Source organism: Syngnathus scovelli, chromosome 11 (assembly GCF_024217435.2).
Source record: "Syngnathus scovelli strain Florida chromosome 11, RoL_Ssco_1.2, whole genome shotgun sequence".
Classification (NCBI taxonomy): Eukaryota; Metazoa; Chordata; class Actinopteri; order Syngnathiformes; family Syngnathidae; genus Syngnathus; species Syngnathus scovelli.
The window spans coordinates 3,919,267-3,935,876 of NC_090857.1; the positions used below are offsets into that span (position 1 = coordinate 3,919,267).

The window sequence follows — 16,610 nt, forward strand, 5'->3', positions numbered from 1 at the left end:
AAACGAAATTTATTTATTCAACTTATTGTGTATTTACTTAATGCAGTTAAATCTTGTACATTTTAGGTGTCAAATTTAAGGCCTGGGGGCCAAATTTGACCCCACTGCTTTATTTCATGTGGCTTTCTGAACCAAATCCTGCACTTTCTCTTCATGTTTCTTCTTCTTTATGAAAATTACAAATTGTAATCTGACCTGTCCTTTATACAAGTGTTTTACTGTACATGGTTTTACAATCAGAAATGAGTCATTAGCATTTTCTTTTAACATCGTTTCATTTCACTTATCTAACAATCTAACTATGTCTGTCATTCTTAATTTGCCCATGAAAAATCACATGAAAAATCCTGTTCAATTTTTTTTTTTTATTCCAGTGTTTCCATCACTTCCAAGACAACAATGCGAGGACCTGTCATTATCAATGTGCTCACTTTCCTGTAGTCCAGGTAGAGTACACTCTGACCGTTCACCTGACACAGTAACTGCCGCACCTAGATTTAAAAAGGCAGCTTTTGAATGAGACACTTGTGTTTTTTTTATTGAGCAATATGTTTTTATTTGCAGTGTCGCACGCCGCAGGCATGACAATTCTCACCTTGACTCCGGCAGCTGCTGCGGGGCCTCCGGGGTCAACGGCTTGCACATAACAAGGAGCCGCGCCTCTAATGACAAAGCCCCAGCCGAGTGCATCACCCGTCACCTGCGATCACGGTAAGGGAATTTGTTTTTCAATTTTTAGAATTGCGATAAAAAACACCTTGAACATTTGAGTGTGTGGCAGATTATGCTAGACGCATAATAGTAATACAGCATAAACTAATATATACTTAAAAAATAAAATCCATATCAACTCACCGTCAACACTCTCTTGGTAAATTGCGCTCCAGGTGCCAGCAACTCTTCACAAGTAAAATGTCTTTTAAGAACTGCAAGACCAATCGTTTTAATGTTAGCCAAACAATTGGACAACAGTACATACCGCATTTGACTTGTACACTTGCCCGAATCTGGGTTACATCTTGCGACTGAGGTCAAAGACGGCTGAGCAATCGGGGGGAATCCTGCAGAGTGAAGCTGGAGGGAACTCGAGCTGCCTCGCCGGCCACTGGTCACAATTTTAAGCTCTTGCCTGGCTCCCACTATTGTTAAATTGCGTGAATCACTTGAAGAGGAATATGCGATAACCGGTGAAGAAAATGCACATTTTTTTCAACCTGACTGAAAACCAGCAGCAGGCTCCAGGGGTGGATTTTTGTGGAGAACAAACGGACTGTCCGGTTGGTTGTCTTCTTGCGATGACGCCACTTTGCCTTGACAATTGTCCTGCTCGTTTTCACTCAGCAGTTCGGACAAACGGCGTCTGCGCCGGAAGTTGATGCGGAATTGATAGAGAAGTCCACTGTCAAAGAAATCGTGTTTTTGGGCCACTATTGAAGAAAAAAGAATATTAAGCTGTATTTGTCGTTTCCGGTCGCTAAGCGTCATGTGCTTGCCGTTCTCCCACCGTGCTGAATGATGCCTTGCTCTTGTAAAGCACGGCACAGCTCCAGACCCTGGCACCGGCTCACTGCCTCTCCATTTTGGAGGAGCCAATCAATTAGCTGGCAGCCAAGAAAGGAGCGCTGGTACGAAACACCATGCTCCTCTCTCAGCTGCAGAATGGAGTGCTTGTCCCCAATGAGACTAAACCCAAAGAAGAATGCAGATCTTATTCGGGGTTAGAAATAAGAGCGTAGCGTTAATTTAGAAAAGACTGCAACCATAATCCGACCCGTTGTATTTCTTAGCCCATTGTTAATGTTTGAGCTGTGCTGCTCGTTGAAGCTCTTACTGTTCATATAGTCGTTGTCCTCTCATGAAGATTTTTACTTCTTTATTGAAGGGAAATGTACCATCATCTTTGCGGAAACGATATAGCAGTTTGGCATCCTTGAATCCAGACCTATCACAAACTACAAAAAAAAATTGTCTTAAAAAAAAAACATGGTTTTACATTCTTCTTGCCACTTACCATGGTGCACAATGTCCTGATCCATGAGGTGCTGCATCAGATGTACGGCTGTCGTCCGATCCGGCGCCTCCTTATGGTTCACGAGCCAGGTCACGAGCTCCTCGGCTACAAAGCAGTTCGGGTATGTTCGTAGGTGGTAGCGTCTGTCCTTGATCAGTTTTCCATCGTGAAGCCTCAACCTTGAAGGACGTTTATTGACAACACACAATGGAGCTCTGAAATGCGTCTGTTTGTTTCATCCTACCTGAGTTGTTCTCCGGCAATCATGACTTCAGCCTTGTGCTGACGAGCAAGGGCCTTTCTCCTGATGCTACTTGTTCGCTCCATTTTGGATCATCTAATGAGTGGAGCGTCCGAGTAAAGCTAACACTGGCTTGTGGTCCTTATGTGTTTACATAATAGACATGGGCCAAATATCATGTGGGAAAGAGGTTGTGTATACATGGATGAAAAGAAGCAGACAGAGATGACATTCACTCAAACAGTCATCACTTTTTGCTGATATATTTTTATTTTACCTTGACTATAGTCAGACGAGCACCACTGCAACATCTAGTTGCCTTTTTCTTACTCAAACAATGTCCTCAAACCCTTCCTTTAGTGAACATCACTGCGTCAGCAAATTTATTGGGGCGCCTGTAGTTAAACAAATGTCCACGGTGTGGCAGTATTGACTCGTGGAGTCTCAGAAGGTGGTGTCAGGTGACTCGTTTTTTGTTTTTTGTCCACGAAGTGAAACGGACAGTCTTGGTTTATTGATTGTTTTGACAGTAACCAAAAAATGTATTTGCCCTTTTTGTATCTTGTGCATACTTGCATATTATGCAATGCATGTATGGTACGAATGTAATTGGTAAAATAGCGACGAAAGTGGGTGCAAGTCAGACACGTTGCAAACTCTATGCAGGCTGTAATGTGCGTGACGTGTGGTGGTCAAGTGATGGTCACGAGCAGCTCTTGGCTCTTGCCTTTATGCAAATGTACTCCTGCGCGCTGTGATTGGTGAGCCGCGTGGAGGTGTCGTCTGGAGGGCGGGGACACGGAGCCTGTGCAGCTTTATGAACTAACTGTTCCCCTCCTTTGCACAGTCAGATGTGCGCGTCTAGTCCTCAGGCACAAGTGGAGCTCTGCTTGGTTCTGTCCGTTGGATGCTGCTGGAGTTGCGTTTTCTTTTCTGGAGCAAAATCGAATTTTTATGAAGGTTTTCCTTTGGGTTGAATGAGTGTAATTTCAACGACTGCATGAACCTAGTTGTGGACATTTCGGAGCTCTTGCAAGGTGAAGATGAGCAGTGAAACGCACTCGCATTTGGGACTGCAGAAGCCCTCGATGACTTTCGTCAGCGACTTTGACTTAATGAAGTTCGGCGTGAAAAAGGAGGCCGTGCAGGCCATGGAACGATCCCTCATCGGGCCCTGCAACCAGCTCCACAGACCGGACTCGGTGTCATCTACCCCTGGGAGCACACCTGGCAACTCCATGCCCTCGTCGCCAAACCTCCCTCCGAACGAGCTGCGAAACAACCCCGAGGACTCCTTTTGGATAGCTACCAACGGGGCTTACCCTCACCCTCAGATGTACCCTCAAGCTTTTGGGCTGACCCCAGAGGATGCAGTCGAGGCGCTCATCGGGGCCACCACGCAGCAGGGACACCCGCCCGCGCCTCACGGCCACCAGCAACCACCATTCCCGATCGAGTACGAAGGCTACAACCAGCTCGGCGAGACCGCGCATCACTACTCGGAGCTTTCGGGTCCCCCAGAAATGCTCCCGAGTAGCCACTGCCAAGACCCCTTTCTCAAGAACGACATGGGCAGCACCTCCCCACAGTTGCCCGACGAGGTCAGCGGAGCGCACCACAACCATGGCCACCTTCAGGGGCAGCACCGGCGAGCCAACACCGAGTGTCACTTTTCAGACGACCAGCTGGTGTCCATGTCGGTCAGGGAGCTCAATCGGCTCCTCCGAGGCCTCAGCAAGGACGAAGTCATGCGCCTCAAGCAGAAGCGGCGGACCCTGAAAAACCGAGGCTACGCGCAATCGTGCCGCTACAAGCGCGTCCAGCAGAAACACATCTTGGAGCACGAGAAGACCAGCCTGGTGTCCCAGGTGGAGCAGCTCAAACACGAACTCAACAGGCTGGTGCGAGAGAGGGATGCGTACAAAATGAAGTGCGAGAAACTGTCCGGTGCAAACTGTTACCACGAAACCGGGTCAACCAGCGACAACCCTTCCTCGCCCGAGTATATCATGTGAAGTGTGTTGATTCTCTGCAAGGAGTGTGACGTATGTGCTACATCTCCTCTCCAAAAACCAGCAGCCAACTTCGCTTTTCAACAATCACTCGCTCATTGTTTAATTCATGCAAGATTCGAATATCAAATAATTGTAGAGCGGTTCGACAAATGATGAATGAAGGCGCTCAACGAAGCATGCATGCAGGACATGTGAGCTGTTTATATCTGCATTTTGTGTCAAATCACATACTTGAAATCATCCCCAGCAGTTTCTTTTTATTTACATTTTAACCTCACTTGATTTTGCTTTTGCTTAGATTATTTTTTTTTTGGATTATCGCTATCTTGTGAATTCAAATATACATTGAAGACAATGATGCTAGTTTTCTCTGCAGCATTATTTTTACTGAGCTGATTCTGCTGGACAGATGTCTGAATTCTTTACACTTGCTTATCTTTTTGTAAAGAAAACACAATTATGCAAATTGCTTTTTGTGTTTTTCATATACTAAGGATCAATAAAATGATTGTGACTTTTTATACCAAATATCATGTCTTTGTGTCATTTTTGGGCCATTGAAGTCTACTATTTTTCTAAGAGTGCAATCATTAGAAATGTCACAGCAAATGAGTTTGGCGGCAAACCAAGGGCCAAGTGCTTTCGCCGCTTCCATGACCTTTAGTCTTCAAGGAACGCCGCTTCCTGTGGGATCCTGACATGCAAAAGCGCTGGCAGGGGCTGTGGGGCACAGATAAAGCACAGTGGAAATCAAGCTTCCCCTCTTCTCCCTTCCTCAGACAAACACATCACATCTGTATTCTGTGACAGGGGAAGAGAGAGTCGGCAATCCTCAGCAGCCCGGCGCGTGCACACTCCTCTGGACACCTCGAAAGGAATGTTTGCACTTGATACCTTCTTTTTTTCCCTCTCTCTCTCTTTTCTGCACTGTTCGCCACTTTGTAATCCATAAGCACGCTTCCTCAACACATTTCCTTCTCAGTTCAAGAGTGCAATAATATTTGGATGACCAAGCTCCTTCCCAGGCTAACATGATAAGAGTTCTCACAAGTGACTTTCTAGCCTACTTCAGTGACCCTTCTGCAAGACCTAAGCAGGTGGCTTTACTTAAAGGGCAGCATCTTTTTTGACGGGGCACCGCTTTCTCTCATGTTCGACCCCTGACTGTTTTTTTTGCTCGCCACAGGTGCAAAAGCGCTTTCCCTTTGAAAACAGGCTTTGGTCTTGGACTTCTGGGACTCCATTAATCACGTAGCAGATGAGATGGTAGATGCTAACTGATGGCAATATAGATTAGCACCCAATACATGAGCTGTGTCTGTCATGTCCCTTTTATAATGATATATTGATTTGTATTTCATCACGTACACGTCACAATACTTCCGGTTCTTAATGATTAACTTGTTTTACATTTTATGGTGTCACATGTCACGGTACATTACGTAACTCATTCGGTTTAGCTTGTAATATTTGTTTCTATTTACTTGGCATGTTTTAAAGCTTTTTACGCCCTTTTCAAGAAACGTTTCGTTGGAATCTTTGACCACTATCAACCATCGCGTTTGGCTTTAGAGGCATCAGCAGCTTAATAACAGTGCTTGTGTTGGCAGGGAGAGAGTCTTTGTGGTGCCTGTATGACAATGTGCTGGCTGCCATTGTAGAAACGATTAGCCAGCTCTTTTCCCTCGAATGTAATAGGCTGGAGCCCGCCGCTCATCCCCCCCCTCCCCACTCCACTGCAAAGACCCCAACCCCACAGTGCCCGAGGCAGGCTACTGAGTCAGCAGGAGGGAAAGGTGTCTGCACGTCTGTGGCATCAGAATGGAGAAAGGGAATGATTGCACACGGAGAAAAAAAAAAAAAAAAGCCGATGATGAAGCGGGTTAAAGAGGAAGCATCATCATGTCTTGAATTCTTTCAAAATCCCTACCGCAGAGTTCTTTTGAAAATCGTGACCAATTGACACAAACGCTTTAAGATGTTTACGGGAAAATGTGAGCTTTGCCAGTGTTTGGCTGCGTCTCAGACAGAAGAATGCTGCAGAGAGTCGCCATTGTGTGGGCACAGGCAGAGGAATGCAGGCACACACGCGGACACCAATGAACACAACCGGAGGCCTCCGACCTCAAGAGATGGCCTGGGCCAAAAGATACGAGAGTTCAGCAGAGAACTTCCTATTTGGACCCCGGGGGCTGACTTCAGAAGTGCCTGTCAAAGATTAGACACAAATGTCAGTTAATCAGCCGGGTCAACATTTGTTGGTTACAAACAAATACCGCTGATCAAGGAGCAAACTGACGATGGTTGCGAAGCTTTGACGTCAATTGGTCAGTTTTGACCGCTAAAATCAGGCGGGCTCCAGTTGCAGGTTGGTTTTTCTTGGTAGTTGTTTTGCAACAGAAAAGCGATGGCCGTCTGCAAGCACGCTGTCACGTGAGGCGCAGAGCAGTGATTTGGACGCTGGACAGGATGGACGAGGGGCTTCCTCTTTCACTTCCTATATGAGGAGCCAGTCAAGTGACTCTTTGTGAGAGCGTTAAGCTTGTATGTCGCAGGAAAACGCAGCTTGGATAGCTGCGGTTTCCGTTCAGGATGTCCAGTCGTTTCTGGGCAGTTGTGACATTGTGAATCACGCCGTGATCACACACGTCGCACGCACGCAAAATGAGCAGTCGTTTGATTACATCAGAAAAATTTCGATTCTTTGATTTTGCTTCAAATTTGCACTTGTGTTCATTCATGTCCTTCAGGGACATTTTCTACATCCCGACCAATTCTTCAGTCATTATAAATGTAATATTGGTAATGACTAATGTTATCACATGCCACGTTCCGTGAGATTCCAGCGAACGGTTTAATATGTAGCTCCTCAACGACAATAAAACTTCTGGAGTTATCTTTAAGGCTTCCCAGTGTTCTGCCTGTTTATGCGTGAACTTCTGGGGATCTGATAGGAGGCACTGCTGATAAGGAACTTGTCACGTTTCACTGGACGCCACCGAGGCAGCTTGGACAAAAGTCCCGTCACATTACCGAGCGTGTACTTTGGTCACGGGACAAAGGGTGAACCTCCGTAATGTAATAATTATACAGATTCCTGCCGTCTTGATAGAACGAGATTGGAAAGCAACTGATGTTCCTGTTTGTGATGGACACGTCTTTCTGCTTTTTTAGCGTGACGCTGCAACTTTGAAAGGGGGGGGGGGTTATCCAAGAAAGCCGAGCTCTTTCCCTTTCTTTCCCTCTTAGGATTTCCTGTCCTGTTTTATGGGGGTCATGCAGCTGGCAGGCGCCCTCCGTAATAATGACAGGCAACCATTAGTGGACAGTAGAAAGACAAGCCACGGAGGTTAACTGGGCTTCCTATCTTTAGGCCTGATTATTGTGTCTCTTAGTTTGGGAAAAGCAAAGGTTTGCTGATTAAGGGTCAGCTTCTTCTCAGAAGCAAGCGTGCGGCAAACTGACGAGTTCAACTTAGCCTGGACGGAGCCAACACACGCATGCTATCTCTTATCTCCTGAATACAACATGACACGTTGACATCTAGAAAATAACCGGTGTTGTTTTTATTGTCTTTTTTTCTTTTTTTTCCCCCTTGACAAAAAAGTCTTTTAGAGGATTTTAATCTGTAGGAACTTTTTTATTTTATTAATCTCTGTAGATCCTAACATGGTGGACAAGACAATATGGCTGTGGTCATGTGTTCTTGAGAACTCTAACAGGACTGCTTGAAACTGGGTGTGTCACTCTCCCACTAATGTGTCATGTTAACATCTCTGTCGTGTTATAACTTGTATCTCATGGCTCTCTAATGGTGCCTGTGAAACTTGAAGTCATGTTACCACTTTACAGCGCTACAAATCTTGTCCACACCCAACATTGGGTGGGATCACTTTTTTGACAGTCAGGGAGGAGAAACCAATTCACAAACTGCCAGGGATCTATTTCGAGCCTTTACACAACAGTGAACCTAATCTTGTTCTTGGTTCCCATACAGGAAGTATGCTACTCTGAGTTTGGTTTGACTTACTTTAAATTCTTTCTTGGATCTACTCTTAGATATTGCAAAGTTATTTGTTGAAAATACCGGTCGTGATATTTGAAGCGACACTATTTGCACATTCTACAAACTTACACGTGCTGTTGTGCATTTGATGCCCACTGATGAAAAATAACTCAATCGAACAATGAATTTAATTTGTAGCAATTAGCAAAAAAAAGAAAGTGAGCCCATCTCTGCCTATTTCAGTTTTCCCCATGAATGTCAGGACTCAAGATAATTAAGTCTGACGTTTGAAGAGCTTTCTTGTCACCATTCAACAGCTTGGTACCCTCAAGTGATATTCACTTTGTTAGAGCAAGTATGCTCTTCATTCTGAAGGACATCCCACTTAAGAGGAGAAGGGTCAGATTGCTCCACGTCAGCACTCTTCTGATTAAGCTAGAAACTTTCATGTTCGTTCGGTGCTTAGTTACGGGCAACGTACGTGTAGATTTTAAGGGGCTGTCAACATGTTTGAGAGCAGCCACCCCTGAGTGCTAGCTAACATGTCCAGGCTGCATGACAACATATGTTGGTGACCTTTGACTCCAAGCGCTGACCTGAGCCCACATACTGTCAGGTGTTGCGCAATATTCAACTGTCTTAATAGTTGGCGAGACTCACTTATCAGTCTGTTTCCCGTATTTGTTCTGGACAACACACACACACTTCTGAGAAGATCGTGAAAATGATACTGTGAAAATGTAGATTGGAGGAGCAGAGGAGATCCCAATTTGGATCAGGACCAAAATGTGTAGTAGCTACATATGCTAATTTTGTTTTTAAGATTTATGCATGAGAATTTAAGGATGTCCTGGGGAAAAATATACAAGTGAAATATTTACACTGTTTACATAGTCAAGATTTTTTTAATATTTACGAATTATATGTTGTCTAATCGGCTAACAAAAAAAAGTTCTCCTTGGCTCTTGCATGGTTTAATAATATCAAAGGCCAAAAAGTGCATGCTTGGCACAAAACATTTGCTCTCGGATTGTCAGCTTCAAGTCTCTTTTGTGAATGTGAGGTCAAAAGGGCAGCGCATGTGGGAGTGACAGTAGAAAGGCAGGCCGATGGGGCTAAATTTAAATCCGAGGAGGAACAGCCTTGACTCGTGCGTGGACCCTCTTTCCATACCACGTTGTCAGCATCCACATGACTTTGTGCCAGTTTATTATTTGAATCCACCGTTTGAATGGCTTGAGGTGGAGTTGGTGGAAAGCTCGAGAATCGGCCTTTCCCACACAGCAAACTCGGAGCATTTTCACTGAAGCTTTATCAAGCTCCGATCACCCGATAGATCGTTTGGAACTTTAGATTCTGCGTAAGAACCTTTCAGTATTACCATAAGAAGTTCAATCCTCTCAAGGCGCATTTCTTGGATGAATTGAGACTGGAGAGACGTGTGCTTTCCAGTCAACAGTGAACCTGTCAAATAATAGCCGAATGACAAAAGTGTGTCGGTTATGAGTCTTTTTTGTTTTCAGTGCGGCTCGCCTCGAGGGCTACTTGAGCATGCACACCTATCTGCGCCGCAATCTCGACAGTATATCTGTGTCAGCAGCGGACTGAGACAGGATCATGAGAAATGGAGGCGATCCTGGTCCTCAGGCCCACAGATAGGGGTGTGCTCTTAGACGTAAACAGGTTTTATGTGCGTCTATGTGTATTTATCGCCTTTGGAAAGGTGGCATGACGAGACTTCCCACAGGAGAGAGGCTTGTCATCCCACACTTTCCTCTCCTCGCTCATCTTACTCCGTCACATGCTTCTTATCTCGGCATCTGGGTTGCTGCGAGCCGCAGTGCCATCAGTTTATTTTCCATTCGGCTTGTCCTCATCAGGGTGAGCTGACTTTGGGCACCCTGGATTGCCCGTCGGGGATATCGCGGGGTACTTAAAGACAATCATTTACGCTCACACCTATTGACTTTTAGAGTCTTCAATTAGCCTAGCATGTATCCTTTGGGGATGCGGGAGAAAAGCGAAAACCCTCGTGAGCACGGGGTGAGCATGCCAACTCCACACAGCGAGGCCCAGAGCTGAACCCTGAACTACAAAAGTGTGAGGCAGCCACGAACCTCCACCATGCTGCCCCACTGTATTGTCATTTTCCATTTTTATATTTAACGAAGATGCAAATTCCAGCAGCGACGACATCATAAAGGTGACGCCTTGGCTCCATTGTGAGCCAGCATCACAACGAGAGCTTGACCTTGCCTTTTGCCTCTTGGCTGTCTGACAAAGCAATCGCCCGTGCTCTGGTGCAGCACGGCCGTCCTCTAAATGAAAGTAGCACGGAGACGAAGGGCAAAGAGGCCTATGGAATATCAATGTGCAATGCTCTCATTTAAGATTAAAGCTTTGAATAGAACCCTATGGAGTCGCTCGCCTAAGAAATGCTTGACATTTTACCCTTGCTGACTCTGGATAAAAAGATGTCCTGCCCCTCCGGTAGCATCACCTCCGCTAACTAGTGGCCCCTCCTCAACTTCCACCACCCACCCCCCAACCCCTCCCTCCTCCAAATTCATTGTGAAGTTATTGACTTAGGCTCCAGCCACACTTGGAACAAATAAGTAAAATGGATCCTCTTACTGGCGGCGAATGATAAGAATACTGAAATACCCAAAAGTGTGCGGCTCAGCAAAATGACAAAGTGTAGAAGGGGAAATATGAAGCCACTGTGATAAACCCTGGAAAAAAAAAAAAAGTACCACTAGATGGATACGTGCAAGAAAATATGCACTGATGACGTATTTAATTGTGAATCTTATATGCCAGTTTATGCTAATACTGACTTTAAGCTAAAAATGCTACTTTTGGAAATAGAACGTATGACCCAAGTAGCAGCCTTGCTTCAATTTAAATCTAAAATATTGCCTTACTGCTGCACATTTCTTAATGACTATTCCCACGTAATGTTAATTGTGCTTTTGTTTAAAAACAAAAAGAAATAACGATTTATATTTAAACGATCTCATTCAAAGTACTGCATCTATACTGAAAGTGCAGATGGGAGTATATATATCTAACTGGTGTCATCTCTTTGAGCACACTATAGAGAATGATTTAAAAATGCAGTCTATATGGTGCTAGCCGCACTCGTGATAAACAGAATTCCACATCACGCTCCGACTCTGCAGTTAACTGAATCAATGCAATTCCACTTGTGCTGATCTTGCAAACTGAGACCCTTCCCCCATCCTCTCTCTCTCTCTCGCTCGCTCTCTCTCGCTCACACACACACACACCCTCGTGGGGCAGGTCTACCCGTCGTAGCGTATTAGCAGTGGAAGTCGTCACACAATCAAGACAAGGCAGAGTATGAGACGTCAGGCCAATTTGTTTCCTTCTTGGCGCTCCATCACATTAGCAGGAGAGCCATACCCTTGAGCTAAATCTAAGTTCACACAGAGGGAGCGGGCTGCTGGACAGCATTGTCAGCACCTTTTCGACGGCTGCTGACATGCAGGCACAGACTGACGTGGAGGAAAAAAACACAACAACAAAAAAAACTGGATGGTTTGAAATACGGTCCTGCGGGTGTTCCCTTTTTTTATGAGCTTGTCGTTCTTATCCTGAGGCGAGAAGCGAGAACATTTAACAAAAATGCGCCGCAGTCAGAGGTTCGGCTCATCAGAGTATTTAGTCAAGTAGAGGGATTTCCGCTCTGATTCGGGTCACAGCCTAAATGTGCTACGACTCCCCGAGTCAGAAGACAAATACAATTCAACAAAGCCAGTCAATAGTTCAATTATCTACATGTCTGCTTTAATTAAACATATAATTGATCAGTCAAGGACAAATTATAGTCATCCCATTACCCATTAATCTAAAAGATTTGGCATGACCACCACTTGACCTCATTATGGAGTGAGTGGCCCTAATGTAGCTACTATTGGCTGTATTTCCCGTCATAATATGTCCAAAAGCGGCTCGGGTTTAGCTAAAATAGTTAGAGGGGAAAAACAGCATCATACTGCTTACGTTTGACTTTTCTAACTGAATTCATGAATATATATAAATGAATCCATCTTGCATCTCAATCTGAAGCTCCCTCCAGCTGCTGCCGTTGTCTTTGTTCTCTCAGAGTGTTTTTTTTGCAAGATGCTTCAAGTGTTAGCATGCAAATCCTGACCAGGCTGTTTTTTTTTTTTTTAAATATATGTGAACCTGTATCTCGCATTTTCATGGCAAGCTTGCAAAAAAAAAAGGAATTATAAACCATACTAATTTGTTCACCAGTGTAATTTCTGTGATTTTTGATCTTATGCACAAAATTTAAGCACATTCCTATTTCTTTTATTCCTGAAAAATTTGAAAAAAGCAACTTGTATAGCACGCCCTTGTCGTACGCTCCCAAGTATGACAATCCAAGAACGGCACACGCGCTTTCCGTGAATGTATGGCCAACCTTTGGACTTCACCACTACTCGCTTTAATAGCTCAATCTTATGGATCATTTGAAAGCCTGCTGAGACAGACAGATGGCTAATGGATTGCAAGGCGAATCAATGACCAGATCAATAGAAGACTCATCAATAAATGGATAGAGCGCCACTGTAATAGACACCAGAGTTAACGCTGAACGTTGTAGAACAACATTGTGTGCCACACTCGGCTTGTGCGGGCCGTCCTGGCTGATAAGGTGTCCCGTTGAATAATGCAGACGACAAACTCATTGACACAAGAACGCTACATACCTGACATTTAGAGGGCCAAACCCCCAAAACAATGGATTAAATAAATAAAACATCTCCAGCAGTCTCACGTGATTTTGCCTTAAAGGCAAGCAGTTGATGTTATATATAGTTTTTCATTCTAACGTATATTTCATAATATTTGATGCCGAGGATAGAGCACACTGGACTGCTTGTTTTTGGAATGTGCAAAGAGTACCTCAGGGCCTTACCAAAATTCAAAGTTTTTTTTTTTCTCAGAGTAAAGATTAGGAGACGAATGCAACAACTTGTTTCAGCTAAAAGACGAGCGTACTGTACTGTGCCGGGACACAACGTGCCGTGCGCAAGCGGCTCGCCACAAATGTCGATTGTGTGGGACTCAGGTGCTTCTGTGACCGGAGGCTTAGTCATCGCTTGCGGTTTCATCATCCAGCAACATCCCGATAACCGCATTCCACGCCGGGTCAGCTGTTGGGAATAGGCAACGTCGTAAAGGCATTCTATGCCATGGGCCCGCTTACGTCAGCTCGTGCCACTTGGACACGCAAGTGTTAAGACGACGCTACAGCTGCTTCTAATGGGCCCGTGCCATAAATCTCTGGAGAAGGCCTGCTTTGAGAGGTGGGCGCTCGCTCACGAGCAGCTGTACCTGTCTAAAAATAGTGTCAAGGCTGCTCCCGGCACACATTGAAGTAAGCATGCAGTTCTGCACACAAAGCTAATCAACAATAACTCCCACCTGCATTGGGCCTAGCATCATCGCTTTTACGCAGGAGGCCGGGGCCTCGTGCGGCGGGAGCGTCAGCGTATGTCACCGTGACTCACCCTACCAAACGAGAGAATCGTGACCACAAAAATCAAACACTTTGCAAAACATTCCCACTCAGCACCACATACAACAAACGCTGGTCAAAGTGACAACCACTAGTTAGCCTGTTAAATCAACCCCCCCCAAAATACCACAAAAGTCACACACTAAGCTGTTTTTTTTTTTATCAGTGTCTCTTTTTAGTCATGTTCTGTAAGTGCTGTAAGTACAAACAGAAATTCGTCCGTAACATCCAGCACTGAAATGTTCAGACGAATGATAAAAATCTAAAAGAATCATTTCCAAGCACGTCACTTGGATTTGGGTACTCCCACCTAAGGAAATGTGATTGCTCAACATATTTGCTGGCAGTCTGTGGAAGTGCCAAATTAGGCCTCTGGGAGTCACTGTCGCTCACAAACTGACAAATGATGTGCAAGTACTCAAGCTTCAAACTCATCAAGCATGTTGGTGATCATGGAAATGAAGAGGTCAGGATCAGGCAGGCTGTTTGTGTTACATTCTGACATGGAGCATTTGACAAAAGAGCTTCCATTGAGGAGGTGAGAGGACAAGCAACCGCATGTAGGCAGAATCCACCCTGTGCAGACATTGAGGCAGCCTATAAATAAACATGAAGACGTACGTAAATCCAATAATCAATCGTGTGACGAGAGCAGACTGTCTGCTTCATTTTGATCTATTTGCTCCTGTGGGACTTGGGTGGGGGGGGGATACTGCCGCAATAGAAAACCATAAACACCGACAGGCCCTCATGGCTGCATTGTGCTCATAAATGTTTTATCATAGAAGCTTGCAAAAACTCACATGTTGTCGAGATGCGCTGTCCAACACAGAAGTCCCTGCAGGCTCTTAACTTGTACAGAATGAATTTTATGAAACTGTAACATTCATTTATTTATCTATTGCCAATACTCTCGATTAAGCACAAAATTTCAATACTCTTAATAACTTTTCGTAAGCACTCCTGAAAGTATTCCACCAGCTAATATCAGTCTCACAGTGGTGTGGGAAATCTCTTCTATTTCCTGTTTTTAGTTCCGTTTGTCTTTGCAATACTTATTTCCATTGATTTTTATGGTTATCTCGATGCTTGGTGAATTTATTTAATCTGAGAAAACTTCAAGAGATAATAAAGATGAGTGATTTTTTTTGTATTCACTTAAAATGTGCATGAATAGAATCCAGAAGGATCATTTGAAATTTGCATAGCAGTGGTTTGTGATTCTTAAAACAATCTGGATAACTGGATTAGAGCCCAACAAAACGTTATTATATGACACTTTTTGTCAGAAATGTTGACAGCTTTTACTTGGTTACCATTTGGAGGGGGGAAAAAAAACTTTTGTATACTTACCTGCATAATACTTGACTTACATCTTCAACAATTGGTTAATGTACTTTTGTGCTCATCTTTCCGACAGATTGGCAAGAAAAAAAATCCCAAATTTTATATTATGAGAACGAGTGAAAATTGTCTTAATTTAATTCTTTCCCAAATTTCAACACTGACACAAAATCTGATGACGGTTTTTGATATGCAAGAAAAGCGCACACTCTAGCGGCCGAAAAGTGTAAGTGATGCTTTGTACAAGTAGGCCTTTTTTTAATGGCAGCCTCCCCCCACCCAAGAAAAAAAATATATAATCACGATATTGTGTTTTAATTGACACGTGAAGTGAAATATACAAAGGCTCTGTGTTTACCTGTGAGCCTCAGCTAATAGGTGCACACTGTTGTGTTGTGGCTCCCCCGCTGCTCCCCTAATTACAGCCGGTGGTTGCTTTGCAGCAACCTAATAAAATCAAATACGGCGCTCTTCCATATTAGTCCCATTGTATGTACTTGCAGATCAGTCCCCTCTCAGCTCTGCCATTTTACATAATGAATGCCATGGCTTTTGATGTGTTTGCCCGGTAGGAGATGCACGCTCCGCAGGAGGAGCCAGCCGCCCGAGGCCCCGCTGTTCTTACCTTCTTCATTTAAAAAATGGTTAAACGCAGTCTGCTGAATTAAATCGGAACGGGCGTAATGTGGCATTGTGCGAAACACTCTCTTGTTTTCTAATTCGCTCCTTCTGGTTCATTGCAGTTAGTTGCCGTGATGCTTAATTATTTTGCACGTTCCAAAATCAAGGCTGAGTACCGGATAACATTTTTGTCGTTAAGCAGTCAACTGGCAATTAGTATCCGTGTCATAAACATGCACAGATTGAAAGACGTGTCAGATGGTTTGAGTCGGGGAGATGCTAAAATGAATGAGCCTGGCTTGCTATTTTGGCCAAGCTATTCACATATGCGGGCGGGCCTTTGTTAAGGAAAACACTCAAGTGCACGAGTGGATCCAATAAATGATCTCAGGAGTGTACATCCAGCAACCGTGCACGTTAGCAAAGCTCACTCTTGAATGTCATTCCACTCACGAGCTGCAGACTGAAAACGTTTGAATAGTTTATATATAGTATGAATTTCTGTTTTGGTTTTTTGACCATTGCCTCTTTAGAGACTATGGAGCAGATCCAGGTCTGGAGTTGATATCAGGCACTGGCACATGTTTGAACCGGAGCTACTAATATGTGGTCCAATAAATTCTCAATGGAAAAAACTACCAGTTGGTGGTATTTTTTTTTCAACAATTATTTTTGGACCCAACCGCAGATAGATGTTATCAGACTTTAAAAATGAAATGTGACTTTTTTTGCCTTAAGGGAAATTATCAAATGAAGTGCAAATGTTCTTGTGCTAATTAAGACTTTGTTTTGGATCTGACTCTTGTGTTGCCAAAACT

General features: G+C 44.2%; 3 protein-coding genes across 4 annotated transcripts in view; 2 read left to right on the top strand and 1 right to left on the bottom strand.

Moving 5' to 3' along the window:
* Positions 1–326: 326 nt before the first annotated feature.
* Positions 327–2,437, bottom strand: si:dkeyp-97e7.9 (DEP domain-containing mTOR-interacting protein). 2 transcript variants are annotated; one of them, XM_049733534.1, is made up of 9 exons: positions 2,256–2,437; positions 2,012–2,190; positions 1,832–1,952; positions 1,505–1,707; positions 1,215–1,427; positions 1,002–1,139; positions 856–926; positions 596–700; positions 327–491 (listed from the first exon to the last, which is right to left on the bottom strand). In XM_049733534.1, the coding sequence occupies exons 1-9, from the start codon at positions 2,336–2,338 to the stop codon at positions 366–368; spliced, it is 1,239 nt and encodes a 412-aa protein (XP_049589491.1). In that variant the 5' UTR covers positions 2,339–2,437; the 3' UTR covers positions 327–365. The 2 variants fall into 2 exon arrangements, with proteins under 2 accessions (XP_049589491.1, XP_049589492.1); XM_049733535.2 differs by having other exon boundaries at positions 328–491; positions 1,505–1,683.
* The window catches only part of zhx3a (zinc fingers and homeoboxes 3a), a 37,917-nt gene continuing 21,872 nt past the window's right edge, over positions 566–16,610 (top strand). Inside the window, exon 1 of the mRNA XM_049733520.1 lies at positions 566–711. The gene's annotated coding sequence lies outside the window, so the exon portion shown is untranslated. The remainder of the gene's footprint in view (positions 712–16,610) is intronic.
* On the top strand, positions 3,097–4,795 carry mafbb (v-maf avian musculoaponeurotic fibrosarcoma oncogene homolog Bb). Its single transcript, XM_049733540.1, has one exon. The coding sequence runs from the start codon at positions 3,296–3,298 to the stop codon at positions 4,265–4,267; it is 972 nt and encodes a 323-aa protein (XP_049589497.1). The 5' UTR covers positions 3,097–3,295; the 3' UTR covers positions 4,268–4,795.

Excerpts from the sequence above, each read along its gene's own strand:
- mafbb (XM_049733540.1), top strand. The coding sequence starts at position 3,296 with ATGAGCAGTGAAACGCACTCGCATTTGGGACTGCAGAAGCCCTCGATG.
- si:dkeyp-97e7.9 (XM_049733534.1), bottom strand. The coding sequence starts at position 2,338 with ATGGAGCGAACAAGTAGCATCAGGAGAAAGGCCCTTGCTCGTCAGCAC. Across the intron at positions 1,708-1,831 it reads GGACAACGACTATATGAACA|ATCTGCATTCTTCTTTGGGT; the intron begins GTAAGAGCTTCA and ends ACCCCGAATAAG. Across the intron at positions 1,140-1,214 it reads TGCTGCTGGTTTTCAGTCAG|TGGGAGCCAGGCAAGAGCTT; the intron begins GTTGAAAAAAAT and ends ATTTAACAATAG.